This window comes from Erpetoichthys calabaricus, chromosome 7 (assembly GCF_900747795.2).
Source record: "Erpetoichthys calabaricus chromosome 7, fErpCal1.3, whole genome shotgun sequence".
Lineage (NCBI taxonomy): Eukaryota > Metazoa > Chordata > Cladistia > Polypteriformes > Polypteridae > Erpetoichthys > Erpetoichthys calabaricus.
Window position 1 is genome coordinate 174,927,701 of NC_041400.2, and position 21,116 is coordinate 174,948,816.

General features: G+C 38.7%; 1 protein-coding gene across 1 annotated transcript in view; it reads right to left on the bottom strand.

Annotated features, from left to right (window-relative positions):
* lnpep (leucyl/cystinyl aminopeptidase) overlaps positions 1-17,245 on the bottom strand; it is a 117,118-nt gene extending 99,873 nt beyond the window's left edge. Inside the window, exon 1 of the mRNA XM_028805735.2 lies at positions 16,778-17,245. Within this exon, the coding sequence (XP_028661568.1) occupies positions 16,778-16,796 (19 nt within the window). The 5' untranslated portion in view covers positions 16,797-17,245. The remainder of the gene's footprint in view (positions 1-16,777) is intronic.
* Between the last annotated feature and the right edge of the window lie 3,871 nt (positions 17,246-21,116).

Below are 21,116 nucleotides of genomic sequence, written 5' to 3' on the forward strand. Positions count from 1 at the left end.
AATATCAAATGTAAATGTGGAAAACAATTTAGATCAGCTAACATCACATTATAATGTGACCTTGAAAGATGCTCTGGACACAGTGGCTCCCCTTAAAACAAAAGTGATCAAAGCACATAGAAGCTCTCCCTGGTTTAATGAAAACACTCGAGCTCTTAAATTAGAGTGTTGAAAACTGGAGCGCAGATGGAGAACAACAAAGCTACATGTCTTTCAAATTGCATGGACAGAGAGTGTTAATAAATATAAAAAAGCGCTCTTTAAAGCTTGCTCAGAATACTATTCCACATTAATAAATAACAATAATAAAAATCCTTGGGTGCGGTGTAGAACAGTGGCTAAATTAACAAATGGAAATTCAGATCAACAGTGCAAAATACCAACAGATATTAGCAGTACAGACTTTATGAACTTCTTCAATGAGAAAATTAAAAATATAAGATCCCAGATCTCTGCATCGCACTACAAACCAAATACTGGCTTAGCAGACCCTGTCTCACATTGCATTCAGCACTTTAGTAATTTTAATCCTGTAACTGAGCAGGAAGTCTTAACTTTAATTTCTAAAATGAAGCCCACTACTTGTTCCCTAGATCCAGTGCCAACAAAACTAGTAAAAAGTGCAATGAATGTTCTTGCAGCGCCTATTCTAAACATTATCAGTAGTTCATTATTGCATGGCACAGTACCTGATACACTAAAAGTGTCAGTTATTAAACCATTACTTAAAAAGTCAGATCTAGACCCACACATACTAAATAATTATAGGCCTATTTCAAATCTACCGTTTCTCTCTAAAATACTAGAAAAAGTAGTTGCCAATCAGCTTCAGTCACACCTTACGCATTACAATTTATTTGAGAAATTCCAGTGTGGTTTTCGCACTGGTCATAGTACAGAAACGGCGCCAACGCGGGTTGTAAACGACATTCTGATATCCTCCGATGAAGGAATCTCCACTGTAATTATGTTGTTGGACTTAAGTGCAGCATTTGACACCATCGACCATTCTATTTTACTACACAGGCTAGAAAATGATGTTGGGCTTACAGGCACCATGCTCGCTTGTTTTAGTTCTTATTTATCAAATCAATTCCAATATGTACAGAAATGTGCTGACAGTACTCCATCATTATACACAGAAGTTCAATATGGTGTCCCGCAGGGCTCAGTACTTGGACCTTTACTGTTTTCACTTTACATGCTTCCACTGGGATCTGTCATTAGGAAACATAATGTTAATTTTCACTCGTATGCAGATGACACCCAGTTATACCTTTCATTTAAATTAGATGAAGTTTCTCCGATGTTGTCTTTAATTAGTTGTGTTAGAGAATTAAAGGAGTGGATGAATGAGAACTACTTGTCTTTAAATACAGATAAAACAGAGATGTTAATTGTTGGAGGGAATGACGCTGATCATAACAATATTTTGTCATCATTTAACTCAGTTGGAATCCCAATTAATTTTACTGAATCAGCCCGCAATCTAGGAGTTATCTTTGACTCTAGCATGTCATTTAAAGTGCCTATTACAAAGTTGTCCAAAACATGTTTCTTCCATCTTAAAAATGTTAGGAAATTAAGGCGCTTTCTAAATAAACAGGATTCTGGGAAATTAATTCATGCATTTATCTCTAGTAGGATTGACTACTGCAATGCAGTGTTCACTGGATGTTCAAACTGTTCTTTATACAGCCTCCAGTTAATAGAAAATGCGGCTGCAAGAATTATTACAAGAACAAGAAAATACGAACACATAACTCCAGTTCTTAAATCCTTACACTGGCTCCCGGTTAAGTTTTGGGCAGATTTCAAAATCCTTCTTTTAACATATAAAGCATTAAATGGCTGAGGTCCAGCTTACTTGTCTGAACTTATCAGGACTTACAAACCAGAGCGCACATTAAGATCTCAAGATGCTGGTCTGCTTATGGTTCCAAGGATTAATAAAATAACAATGGGAGGTCGAGCTTTTAGTTACAGGGCCCCTAAACTGTGGAATGGTCTGCCTGCTACTATAAGAGATGCCCCTTCGATCTCAGCTTTTAAATCCCAGCTGAAGACTCACTACTTCAGTTTAGCATATCCTGACTAGAGCTGCTGATTAACTGTACGTACTGCATCTCTGTTGTTAGTCATTAGCACTAAAATATAAGTAACATGATAGTTAGAATTGGATACTAACCCTCACCTATTTTGTTTCTTTTCTCGGTACTCAAATGTGGCACTTGGTGCCATGGCCCACCTGCCAAGTTGTTTTGCCTGCCTAAGGTAAAGTCATCGCTGATGGAGGATCGCAGGAATCGTGAGAAAGAGGGGTCCTTTCTTCGTATTGGCTGGCCCAACACTGTTTCAGCCATGGAATGGCCAAATGGGGGAGGCAGCTTGATGGATGAGGTCTCCAGGAGTCTAAAATTATCTAAATCTTATTATGTGACATCATCTACTGTTAAATTCTGCTCCGTACTTCTAAAAAATTTTTTATTTTTTTATTGAGGATTTGTTCTGTTCTGTTCTGTGTATTGTATTGTATTGACCCCCTTATTTTGACACCCACTGCACGCCCAACCTACCTGGAAAGGGGTCTCTCTTTGAACTGCCTTTCCCAAGGTTTCTTCCATTTTTTCCCTACTAGGTTTTTTTTGGGAGTTTTTCCTTGTCTTCTTAGAGAGTTAAGGCTGGGGGGCTGTCAAGAGGCAGGGCCTGTTAAACCCCATTGTGGCACTTCCTGTGTGATTTTGGGCTATACAAAAATAAACTGTATTGTATAATAATACCTTGTCACACACGTGCGCATGGGAGACAGCTTAAGGGTTTGAGTAAGGGCAATTTCCGAATCAGACCGGGATGTGGCAGAGTGCACTGACTCTTTTTCTTCCTTTCCTGCAGACCATTCGCGGGAGATTCCACCTGGCCCTCTTGACGTCACTTCTGGGTCCGAGCCTATAGAAGAAGACCTTGCTGGCTCCGGCCCCTGTGATGTTATGTCCGGGCTCGAGCCTATGGTTGAAGACCCTTATGAGCCGACCCCTTTGACCTCACTTCCTGTCTTCCCCTTTAAAAGCCTCCACCTTTTCCCTATTCCCTCAGTTCTGTTATGGACTTGGTTTTGTGCACATCAGTGCTATGTAACATTTTTACAATTTTGCAGCCAGGATACCAATTATATGGGTCGCTGCACTGCCCCAAACCTTGCTATGACTTGTGGTCAAGTTTGTGACAACCTATAAAAACACAGAAAATTAGGATGCCAATAATCAGATGTTAACTTCAGAATATAACATACTGTAACATTACACCTTACCCAGTGGAAGAAGGACTGAATAGCTTTCCATTTTGAACCCAACTGAAAAGAAAATAGGGTCCATCCTCTGGCTTACTTAACCCATTTTGCTCACTCATTGTCTAGAGACCTTAGACAGTTTTTTTTTGTTTCACAAATCATTCCATACACAATAATGTGAAAAACTACTAAATGCAATTGCAATTATATTAAGGATACTGTATATAAAACTGAATGGATTCTGAACAGAGGCGTTGAAAAAGTTTGCTTTTTTTATTTTTCATCTCAAGGTGCATGTTTTTACTTTCAAAATATAGTAACAGCTTTCCAAACTATTCTATATAGGAATAAACCAAACTTTAAAAACTCTTGTTTCTTATTTATTTTACTTATTAAAAATATTTCAACTGCTCAATTAGTTTGTACCATAGCAGTATTTCAAATTCATTTCTTTGAGTTCTAGGGAGAGAGAACCTACAGGTAGGTGTGGGGACTTAAACATATACTTGTAATGAACATTTTTTCATTAAATTATTCCCTACACAGCAGAAATTAGTATATATTTGGTCTAAGATTGACCGAGAACGATACAATAATTATTCTAAATAAAGAGCTGGTAAGCTGCAATGTCCAGGCTTTTTCTTTCTCTACAGTTCAGTAATCTTACATTCATCAACAGGTACTTTTCAACATAACAACTATATCTGTAATAAAATAAATTATTATTACAGATGTAACAGCAGAACAGCAAAGTTTTTCTCCTTACTTGACAATTTCTGAAAAGTTTTCAAGGCAGCCACCATTGGCTTCAATAGTGCAAATGGAGGCATTGCTGAATTTCAAATGCAATACAGGAAAGAAAAAAAAGAAAACATTTTCCTTCTTAGCAGTCCAATAAAATCACGCTAAAACCACAGCTCAAGAGTCTCTACGTAATGTTTTCGAAGTATACCATGAAATGAAAACAAATCTCCATGATTGTTCACATAAAAATATTGAGCTTAGCTTGGTATAATCATTACAACTACTTGTTTTAATGTATTATTCACAAGGAAAATATCATAGTCAAAGCAGAGTACAGTGTCCTGTCACTGAAATGTATCAGTATGAATAAAAAAGCTTATCTGAGCTAGAAAGTGGCATGGTATACATACAGGTGCCGGTCATAAAATTAGAATATCATGACAAACCTGATTTATTTCAGTAATTCCATTCAAAAAGTGAAACTTGTATATTAGATTCATTCATTACACACAGACTGATGTATTGCAAATGTTTATTTCTTTTAATGTTGATGATTATAACTGACAACTAATGAAAGTCCCAAATTCAGTATCTCGGAAAATTAGAATATCAATTAAGACCAATGCAAAAAAAGGATTTTTAGAAATGTTGGCCAACTGAAAAGGTATGAACATGAAAAGTATGAGCATGTACAACACTCAATATTTAGTTGGGGCTCCTTTGGCCTGGATTACTGCAGCAATGCGGCGTGGCATGGAGTCGATCAGTCTGTGGCACTGCTCAGGTGTTATGAGAGCCCATGTTGCTCTGATAGTGGCCTTCTGCTCTTCTGAATTGTTGGGTCTGGCGTATTGCATCTTCCTCTTCACAATACCCCATAGATTTTCTATAGGGTTAAGGTCAGGCAAGTTTACTGGCCAATCAAGAACAGCTTTGGCACTGTGTGCAGGTGCCAGGTCCTGTTGGAAAATGAAATCTGCATCTCCATAAAGTTCGTCAGCAGCAGGAAGCATGAAGTGCTCTAAAACTTCCTGGTAGACGGCTGCGTTGACCTTGGACCTCAGAAAACACAATGGACCAACACCAGCAGATGACATGGCACCCCAAACCATCACTAACTGTGGAAACTTTACACTGGACCTCACGTAACGTGGACTCTGTGCCTCTCCTCTCTTCCTCCAGACTCTGGGACCTTGATTTCCAAAGGAAATGCAAAATTTACTTTCATCAGAGAACATAACTTTGGACCACTCAGCAGCAGTCTAGTCCTTTTTGTCTTTAGCCCAGGCGAGACACTTCTGACACTGTCTCTTGTTCAAGAGTGGCTTGACACAAGAAATGCGACAGCTGAAACCCATGTCTTGCATACGTCTGTGCGTGGTGGTTCTTGAAGCACTGACTCCAGCTGCAGTCCACTCTTTGTGAATCTCCCCCACATTTTTGAATGGGTTTTGTTTCACAATCCTCTCCAGGGTGCGGTTATCCCTATTGCTTGTACACTTTTTTCTACCCCATCTTGTCCTTCTCTTTGCCTCTCTATTAATGTGCTTGGACACAGAGCTCTGTGAACAGCCGGCCTCTTTAGCAATGACCTTTTGTGTCTTGCCCTCCTTGTGCAAGGTGTCAATGGTCGTCTTTTGGACAACTGTCAAGTCAGCAGTCTTCCCCATGATTGTGTAGCCTACAGAACTAGACTGAGAGACCATTTAAAGGCTTTTGCAGGTGTTTTGAGTTAATTAGCTGATTAAAGTGTGGCACCAGGTGTCTTCAATATTGAACCTTTTCACAATATTCTAATTTTCCGAGATACTGAATTTGGGACTTTCATTAGTTGTCAGTTATAATCATCAACATTAAAAGAAATAAACATTTGAAATACATCAGTCTGTGTGTAATGAATGAATCTAATATACACGTTTCACTTTTTGAATGGAATTACTGAAATAAATCAACTTTGTCATGATATTCTAATTTTATGACCAGCACCTGTACAAGCACTGCTGCCTTACTTAATCCTGTATCCTAGGTTCAAATCCCATACCTGCTGTCTATATGAAAGTTGCAAATTCATCCCTTGCCCATATGGGTTTTTCTCTACCCCTCCAAAAATGAGCATGTTAGGTTAAATACCAATTCCAATTTTCTCTGTGAAAGTGCAAGTGGGTACAAGAGGTGTCCCTGGAAGGGACTGGTATACTGTCCAGGGTGGGGTTCCTGCATTGAGCCTAGCACTGTTTGGGAAAGTATCCAAACCACCAGCCCCACCACACCCTCGGAACTGGATTAAGAATGTTTAAGAATACTATTATAAAAGGGAGTTCAAAAGAAAAACAGACAACACTAGAACCAAAAATCACAAAACAGCAATCTAACATTTAAATCATCATTTAGTCCTAGAGCCGTATGAATATAAACTACAATAACAGAAAAATAAAGCTCTAGAAGTAAACATTAATAAAAGACAATAATCCAAAACCATCAACAATTTTTTTTTCCTCCATCCACTATCCTCCCATGGTATGAAGAGGTGCTATCAGCAACTATTGACTGACCTGATATGAGCACAAACACACAAGTACAGATGTTGATATTTATATGTCACTCAGGACTGGCTCTTGCCTCGTATGAGTGGGCTGTTAAGCATAAAATGTATTGTAGGTCAATGATAACCTACAAAATGTTAACCTACTTTGAGAAAATGGAAAGAAGCCTTTTTAATTTGGATTAGTTATTTTCATTAGAAACTGAACATGCAATGCCAAAAAAACACTTAGGTTAAGATTACTTGGAAAGTAAATTTAGCTGTACAGAATATAGCTGTTCTCAGGTTACCATCAAGCATCAGGACAGGACAATGTGTTTTATTTATAGGTAATGCTCTTTAATGAAATAGGGTGAAGTGGTATAAAGACAAGGAGGAAACAAAACTTTTATTCTGTTTTGCCATACACAAAGTTTTTTTTTTTTTTTTTTTTTATAAATGCAAGTAAATAATAGAACTGTCTTAATGCCACGACCCTCAAAATAAAACAGACACAGGAGAATTAGAGAAAAGCAGAAAAACTTCCAAGAAATAACTCTTTTCCTATTGAGATTGCACCAATGAATACCAGTCTCTACACTAACATCACTCCACTTATAACAATATATATGTCCTGCGAGGAAGTGTAGGAAGCAGAGCTTTGCCTTACTTAATGTGGTGGTGTTATTCTGCCTTATACTTTAGTAAAAAATTTATTTCCGCTTAAAAAAAAAAAAAAAAAAAAAAAAACACCCACACCACAGTAGAAGCCTTTTTATAAATCTATTTTTTCCGGTCAGAACTTTGAATCGCTTAGAATGTAAAGCTGGGTGTGCATAGTAAATGCTCCTGAACAGCAAATTAAAAAAGAAAGATTCTTTTCAGAACACTTAGTCGTACATGATATATTTGCGCACACACACACACACACACACACACACACACACACACACACACACAGAGATCAGCCACAACATTAAAACCACTGACAGATTAAATGAATAACATAATTATCTCATTACAATGGCACCTGTAAAAAGGTTGGATATATTAGGCAGCAAGTGAACAGTGAATTCTTAAATGTGACATGTTCAAAGCACAAAAAAGAAATGCAAAGTAGGCAAGCGTAATTTTCTAAGCGACTTTGATGAGGACCATATTGTGATGGCAAGACAACTGGGTCACAGCATCTCTAAAATGGCAGGTCTTGTGGGGTGTTCCCAGTATGCAGTGGTTAGAGCCTACAAAAAGTGATCCAAAGAAGGACAACCAGTGAACCAACAACCAGATTATGGGTGCACAAGAATCACTGATGTGTGTGGCCACGCAAAGGCTAGCCCATCTGGTGCAGAGATAATGTAGCATAAATTACTGAAAAATTTTATGCTGGATATTGGTGTCAGAAAACACACACTGCATCACAGCTGGCTGCATTTGGGGCTGCGTAGCAGCAAACTAGTTAGGCCGAGTTTATACTTAACACGACGTGTGCTCCAACGGACACTACTGCTACACAAGCATTGTACTGTTTATATTTCAGGGTATATTTTATGTACATCTGGAAGATTCCACTAGGTGACAGTGCGAGATATCATCATGGTGAGAAAACATTCAGCTTTGCTGTGTTGTGAATTGCCTGAAACATCCATTAAATTCCGAGGACATCTTGCCACAATATCTCTAAAAAGGATGGGTGTTTAATGATTACTGCCATCAATCCAGGGACGCACCCATTCCAGCAGGCATCAGGTGCGAGAGAGAAACAAAATCCCTGGACGGGGCATCAGCTCATTGCAAGGTGAACACAAGCACTCACATACACTAGTGTCATTTTTAGCATCACCAAATACCTTAACCTTCATGTCTTTGGGAGGAAAATGGAGCACACTGTGGAAATCCACCAGCACAACATGCAAACTCCAAGCAGGAAACACAAACGACATGACTCCCTGCAAGACAGCAGCGATACAGTTCTGCCACCAAGCCGCCCCCACATGTGTAATTATTATCAGTATTCATTATTTAAATGAAGTTAATGACTTATCTATAAAATGTAACATACATACTTCAATGCATTTCATCATGAACGTGAGATCAAGTATAAATCTAAGGATTCTAAATGAGAAGAGAGCTGGAATACCATAAATGTAATGTGTTCTGTGTGGCGATTGCTGCTTTCAGTTCAGGAGGAAGCCCAAGAAGCACAGAGAAATTTAACAACTGGGTCGGTTTTAAAATGACGTTTACAATGGTCTACTTTAATGACAAAATAAACTACAAGGTTAAAGTGAATATCGCAACCTACAGGACTTAAAGGATCTGCTGCTAACTTCTTGGTGCCAGATACTACAGGATACCTTCAAGAGGTCTTGTGGAGTCTTTGCTTAAATGTGTTAGTGCTGTTTTGGCAACACGAGGGGAACCTATACATTATCAAGAAGGTCGTTTTTATTGTTGCGGCTGAACAGTGTATATATATATATATATATAAATAAAAATAGAAGTGCTGCGTCTCTGCTGTGGCCTGTAGTTTATCCACTTTACTCTTGGCAGAGAATGAGCTCCACCATTTTTATGTTAAATGCTTGTTTAAATTTCAATCTTGGGCCAGTTACAACATACCATTGAAGACCTATAAAAAAAAATCAAGTACTATTTGCTCCATTAAATGATGCCACAACTGCCTGAAAAAATTCCACTTCATGGAACAGAGGACCAACAGGGGACCACCCTAACCCAGAAAGGTATCATGGATATAATGATCGTTCTTTTATAAAGGTGCAATGTTCTACTACAGAGAGGGTATGTAGAGAAATGAAAAATGGCCATAGAAGGGTTAATGCTGCAGCACAGCTCCAGAGTACTTTGATTAAATCATGCAGCGTGTTTAGTTAATATGTTCGTTCTGTGTTATTATGAGCTGTCCTTTCACACCTGAATGCCCCACAACTCAAAATAAAATTCACGGCTCATTCAATTTAAGCAGTTCAATGTCTATTTATTTTTCTGGCAGCAGAAGCTTGGGAGGCTCACAGTTTATGTAATAAAGTAAATGTGTGCTATTTTATTCACTCAGATGGTGAAGCTAAAGGGAAACACAATGATCTGATGCTAATTCAGCCACAACAGACACCAACAAATGAAGTGACTCAGTGCAAAGGCATATAGTTGGCAGTGACACAAAAATACACCTAACCAAGCAAGTCAATTTTCTTACCGAAGCTAGTATTGTGGGAGCAATGTCCTGCCAACTGCTGCTTGCACAATGTTCTGCCAACTGCTGCTTGCAGAGAAATCTTGTAGACATGAGTTGATAAAAATCTAAGTTAAAAAAAATGTCTTTACCTTCCATAAACTCACAGCTACATAACTTTTTCTGAGGAGCAATGTAGGAGCATGCAGTCTTTTTAACACCAGCCAGTTAACACAGACAGACCTAGGGAGAAAAAGCTCTCACATTTGCCTGTCTGCCTGGGCTGTACCACCCCCTTCAGAAACACAAAATCCATACTTTTAACACATTTTTCCTTTGTGGAGATACAGCTATGCCACTACAGGGCTTGAAATTCAGTGCAAGATTGCAGGTATCCTGCACAAATTAAATAATTCCTACTAATTCCCCATACATCTGGTAAGCAATTTTCTTATTTGTTGCCAGAATATTTAACGTCTTTTTAGAATTACTATTTTATAATTCTGCCTAATTTGTAACTTATGAATTACTATATTTTTTCATAATGCATGTTTTTATTAAGCTTCCATGCATAGGATTTTAGCTACCAGTTGCAGTTGCTCTTGACTGGAGCATGGAACTGTGGAATCCAAATCTTCTATGGAGTCGCTCAACTGTGCAGCAGGAGTCAAAGACAACGCGCAGTGCCCTTTGTTTAAACTGAGCTTTAAAAAGAAACTTGACTACACTTTGCTAAATTGAAGGCTAAAAACAGGTTCAAGTATATTTGTATGGTAAAATCAAAACAAAATTTATGGTGGACTGATTTCCTTTAAACTTTAATCTGAAAAGTAAATTCTGTGACACATACAAACAAGTAAGAAAGAATGCTCAAGGACAAGGACGTGGGAAAGTGTGTGCTGTTTTGGTTGAATTAATAATTGAGTAGTATTAGTATGGCTGGACTTCTGCACAAGCAAACCTGGGTTATAGGCCAGGGCTCAGAAGGCTACAGGGGATGCAAAATGTACTAACTTGTATGAAAAAAATATTTGTTCTTTGTTTTTTAGAAAAAAACACCGTAAACATCAAAAGGGGTAAGACATTAAAACAATGCCTCAAACATACCTTTTAAACTGTGGGTAAATGACCTCCACCAAGTCTGAAACCCCCAGCCCCCCCACATTAAATTTAAAAGGGGATTTCCCACCACCCCTTTCAAAAGAGAATTTCAAGCCCTGTGTTAGTGTTTTTTTTTTTTTAGTGAAGCTCCATCAACGTCAAAAGGTAAAACAAGTAAACAGATTTTCCTCGTATATCACTTGAAGCCATTTGCTTAAATCATCCTTCCAAGCTGTGAATTACTGTGGGAATATGGAATTATTATTCCAAACATCCTCTTTAATAAAACCCCTGTGTGTGTCCAGGTGTCCGTGTGTGTGTCTTCTGGTGAAGTGCACATGCGCGGGGCACAGTGCAATGCTTCAAAGGCCGCCTGACGCGTCACACAAGACAGAGAGGGCGGGACCTATAAAATACCGCGAGGTCGATCCAATCGGATTTCTGGAAATGAGGTAAGACTTTAAATAAAAGGCACGAAAAATCCAATCGGGTACTGAGACGCGGAGACCAGCTTCCCCAAAGAGGTGGGATTAGTGTTTATGGTTGTGCAAGTGTTCACTCTGAGGATGTCAGATTTGCGATTAAGAAGTCTGGCCCTGTAAAGTGTCAGTCATTGAAGGGGTTTTCCTAAATATACGAATTTTCATGATATTATAATAGGATGACTTTTAAAAGTAGATTTATTTTCACGCACATAAAATCCGTTGCTGGGGAGAAGCCACACATACAATAATCAGCTGCACGCCAGCACAGATTAAAATACTTGCTGGGGAACTGCACAGTACTTGCTGGAGAGACGCCACAAGCACGATTATCAACTACACGTCACACATTACATCAGCTGCTGGGAAGAATCTGCTGATTGCCCACTGTTGTGACAGAAAATTAAATGCATATTACGGACATCAAAGCCAGTATTACTGTCAGAGAAAATTACAGGCATTTTACGGAAATACAAACCAGTATTACTGCGAGAGAAAATATTACGAACGTACAAGCCTATATTACTGTGACTATCTACTAACAACATGCCACCCAAAAAAGAAGAAGAAGATAATGAGCGTCTGAAAAACGCTAAAAGAGAAAGACTCAGAAGAGCAAACAGATCTATAGAGGAACAGGAAAGTGAGCGTAAAGAAAATTCTCAAAGAGAATCCACTACTGTTCTAGCGCCTGTTATTGTAACGGGCTTAATGTCTAGTTCTTAATAAAAATGTGAAATTGTGCTTCCATACCAGCTTCATCTTTACCACTGTATCTCAAACAGGAAATGAAACACTATTAATGAGGCATGTTCCCAAACAGGTTTGAGGTACCACATAAGTAGAACTAAAGCTGACCAATGCCTAACTACACAGACAGTGATTGTTAAGAGATGTATAGTCTTGACAAAGTGGAAGCAGCAGAACACACAAAAAATGAATACTACTGGCTGTGCTCAATAATGGATCAATTCATTGGCAAGGTTAAAGAAAGGTTAGCCAGCCTTTGTACACTGTATTTAGTGACTGGAAATCAAGTGCTCCACATTGAGTATCCATTTATTATACGTATTTCAGATATGATGTGAATAAACAAGAGATACCAATAAATGAAGACTGCAAATGAGCCTTTTGCAATGGGATCACCAATATAAAACATCCTGAGACAAATACTGTGGATAGCACTGAAACCAAAAGGGAGAAGTTGCCTTAACTTTGTAACTGAAGTCACATCAAAATCACTTCGGAGACAGACGTGTATCACATCAAAATCACTTCGGAGACAGATGTGTATCACATCAAAATCACTTTGGAGACAGACATGTATAAACGGAAATGGGAGAAAAAAAACAAAACACACAGCATTTTTCACTTTCTTTGTTAAAGGGACCCAAACAATCAATGGACCTGCTTTGCCATCTTATTTGTTAACACTCCTATAGTTGCCCACTGAGCCAATTTCATGACGTTCTCCTTTTTTACATTACATGTACAGTACTTTACCCGATTCTTTAATCCAAAAGTAACTTACAAACAACTGCCAACATATTTCAACAGGTGAAGCACTAGCAGGTAAGGTTGCCAAATTCAGATTTGAACTTTAAATAAATTTAAATGTGTATAAAAGTTTTGACTATTTAAATTAAATAATCTGATTCTCCCATGAGCAGCACTATGTTACTCTACATGTCGGTTTCTTAACATTCTGAGGATTTTTCAGATCTCTACCTTGTATTCCTCACACATCATTCCATGACTGAAAAACTACTATTGCCATCAATAACTAAGTGGGTACAAGACAAGTATGGGTTGATAAAATAGACAGTTTTTTTCCAGCAATAAATGAAGGCTTTTCCTTTTAAAATGCAAACTGCTCTACAGAACCCCATAACTGTTTACAGTTCAATACTCTGGTTCAAAAGGATGAGTGAGCTGGCATGAGATTCTGTAATCTCTATACTTCAGGAGTACAGGAAAGGTGAAACCTGAAGCCTAATTTAAAATTAAAATATAAGTTTGGTATTTTTTTTTTTCTTCAAAAGTAGTATGGTGGCATTCTGCCCAGGCGTTTTTAGTATTTCTCAAAACAAGTTTGTCCTTGAGCAGCTTACAATTGCAACAAACAAGGTATGAATCCAAACACTAAATACCTTTGCTACAACAAGACAAGGACGTAAATTACTCATTTTATTACAGCTGTTCAGCTATCTGTTTTTCTTTTCTAACCACTGTGTTACAGTGCAGGTCTCATTCTGTCTATTCAGCTTGTTATTATGTGGCCAGCATCCAACTAAATGTCTTTTTGCTATTTGTCAGGCTTCACTTGTTCAGACATACTGCAGCATAACAATCTTAAACATCCATCCATCCATTATCCAACCCGCTATATCCTAACTACAGGGTCACGGGGGTCTGCTGGAGCCAATCCCAGCCAACACAGGGTGCAAGGCAGGAAACAAACCCTGGGCAGGGCGCCAGCCCACCGCAAATCTTAAACATCCTTGATCCATTTCAGCGTTCACGGGATTGAAAAAGCCTATCCTACCAACAATGGGTTTAAGGCAAGAAACAGCCCTGGGTAGGCCAGCAGTCCACTGCAAGGGCCATTCATACACAGACACACTCACATCAGACAGTTTAAAACAACAAGCTAACCATGTTCAATTTTATTAATTCACTGTTATACAGTGGTTTACCTAGCAATTGGACATTTAACATCCACACTACTAGGTTTAAAAATAATTTTCTGGGGTGACTTAAGACTTTTGCATAGCACCCTATGTGAATGAAACAAAAACAGCAGAAGCTGCCATTCATGCATTTACATAAAAGATTGATTAGAACCTATAGCCTGGGTGTACCTGAGCTCCAGTTATGCTAGAGGAAAAAAAAAACAGTCTTTAGTCTACGTTGAATTTGTCTGTAAAACGTGCAGCTGCTTTGGCACAACAGAACCTAGATGGCTTATCCCTGATCTAAGGATAGGAAACCTTTATTCTGAAGAGTCATTATACGCTCACATCTACCAATTTGACGCTAAAATTTCAATACCCTCCAGGCATCCCTGTTAAGGGTTAAGCCCTGGGATCTGCAGGTGCATTAGCCTAACATGTCTTGGCTAATGGACTATCTTATGGGCAGGCTGCAGTTTGTGAGATTTAAGGACTGTTTTTCTGATACGGATGCGAGCAACACTGGAGCACCACAGGGAAGAATCCTGTCTCTTTTTCTCTTCATTTTGTACACCTTGGCCTATAAATACTACACCAGGTCATGTTACTTGCAGAAATTATCCGATGATTCTGCACTTGTTGGGTGTATTGACAAGGACGATGAGACAGAATATGGGAGTCTGGTGAAGATTTGTTTCGAGGTGCAGAAAGAATTGTCTGCAACTTAACATCTGCAAATCAAAGTACTTTCAATGCACCAAAGAGCCTCTACATCCGGTCACTCTAAAAGCAGATATGGAGATACTCGGGGATCCACATCAATGGCAAACTGGATTGGTTTTGTGACAAAGAGGAACTATATAAGAAAGTGCAGAGCAGACATGCTCCTTAGGAGACTGCATTTCTTTAAAGTGGGTAGTGACTTCCTTTATATGTTCTACAACTCTGTGATGGCCAGTGCAATTTTCTACATTGTGGTGTGTTGATCCAGTATTATCACTTCAAAAGAGGCCCACTGAATCAGCGACTTAATTAAAAAGTCAAGCACAGTTACAGGACAAGCTCTTGATCTCCTGTTGACAGTAGAGGAGGAAAGAATTAAAACAAAACTGAGTGCCATTATGAACAATGCAGCACATCCTCTCCTGACACACTAACACTGAGGACTTTCAGACAACAAATTATTGAGCAGAAGTGAGACAAGAAGGGTTACTAGGGCTCTTTAATATGGAGGAATATTTCTGACAAAAGCAGATAAATAAAAGTACTGTGAAATGAGACAATAAATAAAATGTGAGAATAAATAACTACTGTAAATGTGTCACAACATATTTTTTGTTAAGTATTTCTTTAAGTACAGTATTTATTTCTTCATTTATCAATCAAATTAATTTGATTCATTTACCATTCACCAATCAAAAAACAGCACTTGCTAGAGCCCACCCTCTCAACTTTAAGGAATGGCAAGGTTTATTTCAGGGCTTATTTCATGTTGTGTGTTTGTGTGTCACTGAAATAAATAAATACAAAATATATTTAAAAAGCAACAAAATATATTTTGCAGCACTTATTATTTATACAGTACTCACATTTTAAGTTGTTGTTTACTTACAGGCACATCTCATGGTATTTATATTTATTTGCGTAATTATTTAATTAATTTTGTCCAAAATATACATCCATACATTTAGACCACCAGCAATATGCTTTTATAATGCCTCTACTATAACCTTGACTGCGCTTTTTATCTTTAATCAAATTAGATTTTCTCTCTTTTTATTAATGTTTTTCCCCTTTTATTCATTACGTGTATATTTGATACTCGGGCTGTAGTAATAATATTTACTTATCTGTTTATCTGCTCAGCTTTTGTAAACAGCACAATTTCCCCGGGGGACAAATAAAGTCCGATATATCCAACATAATAATTCCTACTTTATTGTAACTTTTTTGTTGTTTAAATCTCCCAACATGCCAGGATCGGTTGTTTGCAAGACAGCATCGATGTTATTATAAACTTTCTGCTGCTTAACAACAAAACCTGTTATGCTGATCCCAAAGAGAATAACCAAGGACGCCACATTCCCACCACCCATAAGAATCGCATCTGACTCTTAGGGATCGGGAGACCCCAGGGTGAATGATCAGGACTGTTAATGTTAAATTGCACACAACTCACCAAATTGGCCCCGAGATCTGAAAACTGCGAGACCAAATATCGTTTTGTGAAATCTAAAAACAGTGTGGGAACTGAACATTCCCCGACGTTTCCTTTTAAAATTTATATCCAGGCCAATGAGGAGTATGATCATGCGAAACACAAGTGCCACCAGTGGCAGAAAACAAAAGCCTGTGGCCACCGTGTCTCTCTCGAAGACTAATTTGATCACCTCTTGTTTGTATTTCACGTGAATATATCCATGGTAGGGCACAGAGCACATCTGAATATGTACATTACATTATAATCGTATGCCTCTTTTTAAAATGAAACACATTCATTTTATTTTGAATCAGAAAACTGAGAAAAAAACCTGCCTTCCACTAGAAATATGTGCCCAGATTGTAGTCGTATTGTAAATGGCAGTTTGTCTAAACTCAGCAATTCCCACAGCACAGACGCAACCCTGTCCTTATTTAGGCCCTAGGCAAGCTTGTTTCTACTTTCGGTGCACTCCACAGTCAAACGCATCCAAAAGCACATGCCATAACTACCGGGTTCGGCAATAAATCTTCACATTTATAAATAACAGAAACTGAAAGTTAAATTGCAGTACTTACCCGTGTGAAACGACTCCATCCTAACGCGAGGTTCTTCTTGTGTATTTTCGTTTGTGCGCGATAATTAAATCCGCGCGAGATTTATAAATGTGTATGTATTTTTTTTCCAAGCTTGCTGACTCAATGCACAGCTCTGTCCTCCAAAAGCAATCGCATTTAGATGCGTCCTCCTTCTGGGCTAAACATCTCAACTATTCAGAAGCACCCTAGTCATCCGCTCTTCCAAGCTTGGAACACCGTACCAAGCTCACCACTCATTAGAGACGGCAAAAATACATCTGAAGTACTGGTGTCTTTTTGCATGAAGAAATAAAATGCTTCCACGCCTCGAAAAAAATAATATCCCGTTTGAAGTTTTCCAAACAACCCACAAGCAACTGTCTGCCGTAAACGACCACTCTAAACCTCAGCTCTGCTAGATTTCCTTCTTCTTTCTAAGAGTTGGCCATGTGACGCCCTCTGTTTCAGACACAAGCAAACGATTACCGAGTGGCGGTTAAGAGATTGCTGCAGAGGTCCCTGGAGCTGTCCGCTCTCCACGACTTCTTGGACGAATTAGATAGATAGATAGATAGATAGATAGATAGATAGATAGATAGATAGATAGATAGATAGATAGATAGATAGATAGATAGGCATTATAAAATAAAGGCACTATATAATGAAATAGATAGATAGATAGATAGATAGATAGATAGATAGATAGATAGATAGATAGATAGATAGATAGATAGATAGATAGATTTTATTAAGTGTCGGTTTAACGTAGTGCACAGTCTACAAATGGGCCGTTAAACCTTTAATATTTGAGCATACTGGTCCTATTTCTTGGAGAGTGGAGTCAGAAAATGGCCATATGGCTAAATGACAGCAAGACCATATAAATCCCTGCTCTCACCAGTGAATGTGCTCAGCGGGCAGCGAAGCAAGATGATCTCTTGGTCCCTTTGGTAGATGACAGTTGGAGGACAGAACAAGCAGAACACTGGTCAGTCATTAATCCCTCTGCAATGCCAGAACCTTTAGAAGGGCCCAATGGCCCACAGTTGAAGAACACAGATAGGGCAGAGACAGTTTCAGCAGTTGAAAGATATCCTGTTCGACTGAGGAAAACACTTATTTGAAAGACTACTTCTGAAAATGAATAGAATTATTTTATATCTATAGTGTGTTAGCAAAGCAAAGGCACTTAATAGAGCACAGAAAGTTGATAAATTATCCATCCATCCATCCATCCATTTTCCAACCCGCTGAATCCGAACACAGGGTCACGGGGTTGATAAATTATGATTATTGTTATTGTTGTTTTTGTTATTGTTTTCTTCTTTGTCCAATTCAGCATTACTCAGATGGTAACTCAGTTTAAGGGGGGAAGTGCTGGATTATTAAACAGGCAGACCAGGCAGCAAGGGTCCTGTTGGTTGGGGTGTAGCAAGGTGCTTGGGTCGACCCAAGATTACAGGAATACTATGAGTAGCACCTGTTGTTTCAATAAAGTCTGAAATATATTCAGAACTTGGAAGTTATTCTAACTGGTTATTGAACTGTTACAAATATTACAAATATACAATACCATAACCTTTTCCAAACATGCTTAATCCTGATGCAGGGAACCAACTCAATGATAGGCTTCTTTTTGTGGCTCTAGATAGATAGATAGATAGATAGATAGATAGATAGATAGATAGATAGATAGATAGATAGATAGATAGATACTTTATTAATCCCAATGGGAAATTCACATTCTTCAGCAGCAGCATACTGATACAATAAATAATATTAAATTAAAGAATGATAATAATGCAGGTGAAAAACAGACAATAACTATGTATAATGTTAAATGTTAACGTTTACCCCCCGGATGGAATTAAAGAGTCGCATAGTTTGGGGGAGGAACGATCTCCTCAATCTGTCAGTGGAGCAGGACAGTGACAGCAGTCTGTCGCTGAAGCTGCTCTTCTGTCTGGAGATGATACTATTAAGTGGATGCAGTGGATTCTCCATAATTGATAGGAGCCTGCTGAGCGCCCTTCGCTCTGCCACAGATGTTAAACTGTCCAGCTCCATGCCAACAATAGAGCTTGCCTTCCTCACCAGTTTGTCCAGACGTGAGGCGTCTTTCCTCTTAATGTTGCCTCCCCAGCACACCACTGCGTAGAAGAGGGCGCTCGCCACAACTGTCTGATAGAACATCTGCAGCATCTTATTGCTGATGTTGAAGGACGCCAGCCTTCTAAGGAAGTATAACCGGCTCTGTCCTTTCTTGCACAGCGCATCAGTATTGGCAGTCCAGTCTAATTTATCATCCAGCTGCACTCCCAGATATTTATAGGTCTGCACCATCTGCACACAGTCACCTTTGATGATCACGGGGTCTATGAGGGGTCTGGGCCTCCTAAAATCCACCACCAGCTCTTTGGTTTTGCTGGTGTTCAGGTGTAGGTGGTTTGTATGTGCAAGTAATTTAGATTTAAAATTAGAAGATGCTTGGAACAGAAAATCAGAATCAGCTTTATTGGCCAAGTATAGGTACACATACAAGGAATTGGACTACGGTTTTACCTAGTATTGTCCCTGATGCTGTGAGATTGACTTAAGTGTTCATGAGAGTGATGGCCTGAGGAAAGAACACAATGTCATCTTTAATTCTGCTTATGAAGTATTAGGACAATTGGCATGTTATAGATGGGGACAAATTTGCTGGCACTCCTCCATGAAAAAAAGAAGTACCCACATTTGTCTCTGAAATTATTTGAGAATCTGACAAAAGTAATTGGCGCCCATCCTTGTTTATTCTATCTTTAATAAAAATCAGACTCTGATTCAGAGTTTTGATTCTACAGAATATTTCATATAATGACACAAATGAAAATGACATGGAAAAAAATAACATTTTGCTGCATAACCTTTAGGGACAGTCACTGCAAATTAGTGATTCCTGTAGTTCTCAATGAAAATTCCTCTAGTATCAACAGATTATTCAGCCCACTTGTCCTGAACAAACTACTCCAGCTGTGTCAGGTTTGAAGGGGGTCTTCTCCAGACTGCATGTTTCAGTTCTTTCCATAGATGTTCGATAAGATTCAAATCACGGCTCATAGGAGGCCACTTCGGAATAGTCTAATGTTTTGTTCTCAGCCATTCTTGGATGCTTTTAGCTGTGTGTTTTGGGTCATTTTCCTTTTGGAGGATCCATGACCTGTGACCGAGATGGAGCTTTCTGACACTGGGCAGTATGTTTTGCTCCAGAATGTCTTGATGGTCTTGAGATTTCATTGTTCCCTACACAGACTCAAGGCATCCCATGGCAGACTCAGCAAAGCAACCCCAAAACATGGCCGAGCCTCGTCATACACATGTCCACCTCACCCTCATTTAGGATCAATTTAGAATCATCAGTTACCTGCATGTCTTTGGAAATTCTGTAAGAAAACCAAAATAAATTAAAAAGAAAACAAACACAGACACAGGAAGAGTGTGCCCACTCTAAATAGACAGCAACCGGGTGTGAAAGTGGAACCCACAATGTGGAAGGCAGCAGTGCTAACCACTGTGTTATCATGCGGCCCATCAGAATGGAAAAACAAATGCAATGAGGAGAGGCCATTGTTTGATATTAGATGGGGAGGAATTTGTAACAAATTAGCCCAGCATTGATTGTGCTGATGCAAGAAACAGTGACACAGCCACGTTGTGAAAATGAACACACCAAAGACATAGTCAGAGGAGCCGACAAAACCTTCTGAACTGCGCCTTCCCTTCCTGCAAACTGTCTAGTACAATGCAGTGTTCAAGAGTTCAAGCACCAGCTTAAAATTGTCTTTAATTTAGCAAAATATGAACACTTTCAAATGTCTGATTTCATTTGCAAAGCACTGTATATGTCAACTGTATACCATAAAGTAAATTTGGTTATCCTTTTCTTCCAGGTTTGTAAAATTCAACTGTACAATGAAAAAACAATTTAGCATTTCAGCTTCTAAAAGCAATACTTTACAAATGTACTCCTGCTGAACCCACTCATTTTGTCTTTTACTGTATTTGTTCTATTTTTAATCACTGACTCGTCCTAAAATAAAAACATAGCTCACCATGCAAAACAGTCAGAGGTCAGCTTTTCTCAAATCACACAAAGGTGAAATGTTGTCTTAAAGGAGGGGTCAGCGTCAATAAAGACTTGCAATTAGCAATGGCTGGTTGAACACATATTTCTGAGAATGTCATTGCATGTATGTTACCCACCTGAAGTACCTGATACAAGGTAAAGGTTTTACGACTGTCAAGGACGACACAGCTTGGCTGGACTGATGATTTCTCCTCTTAAATGTGGTGTTCCTCA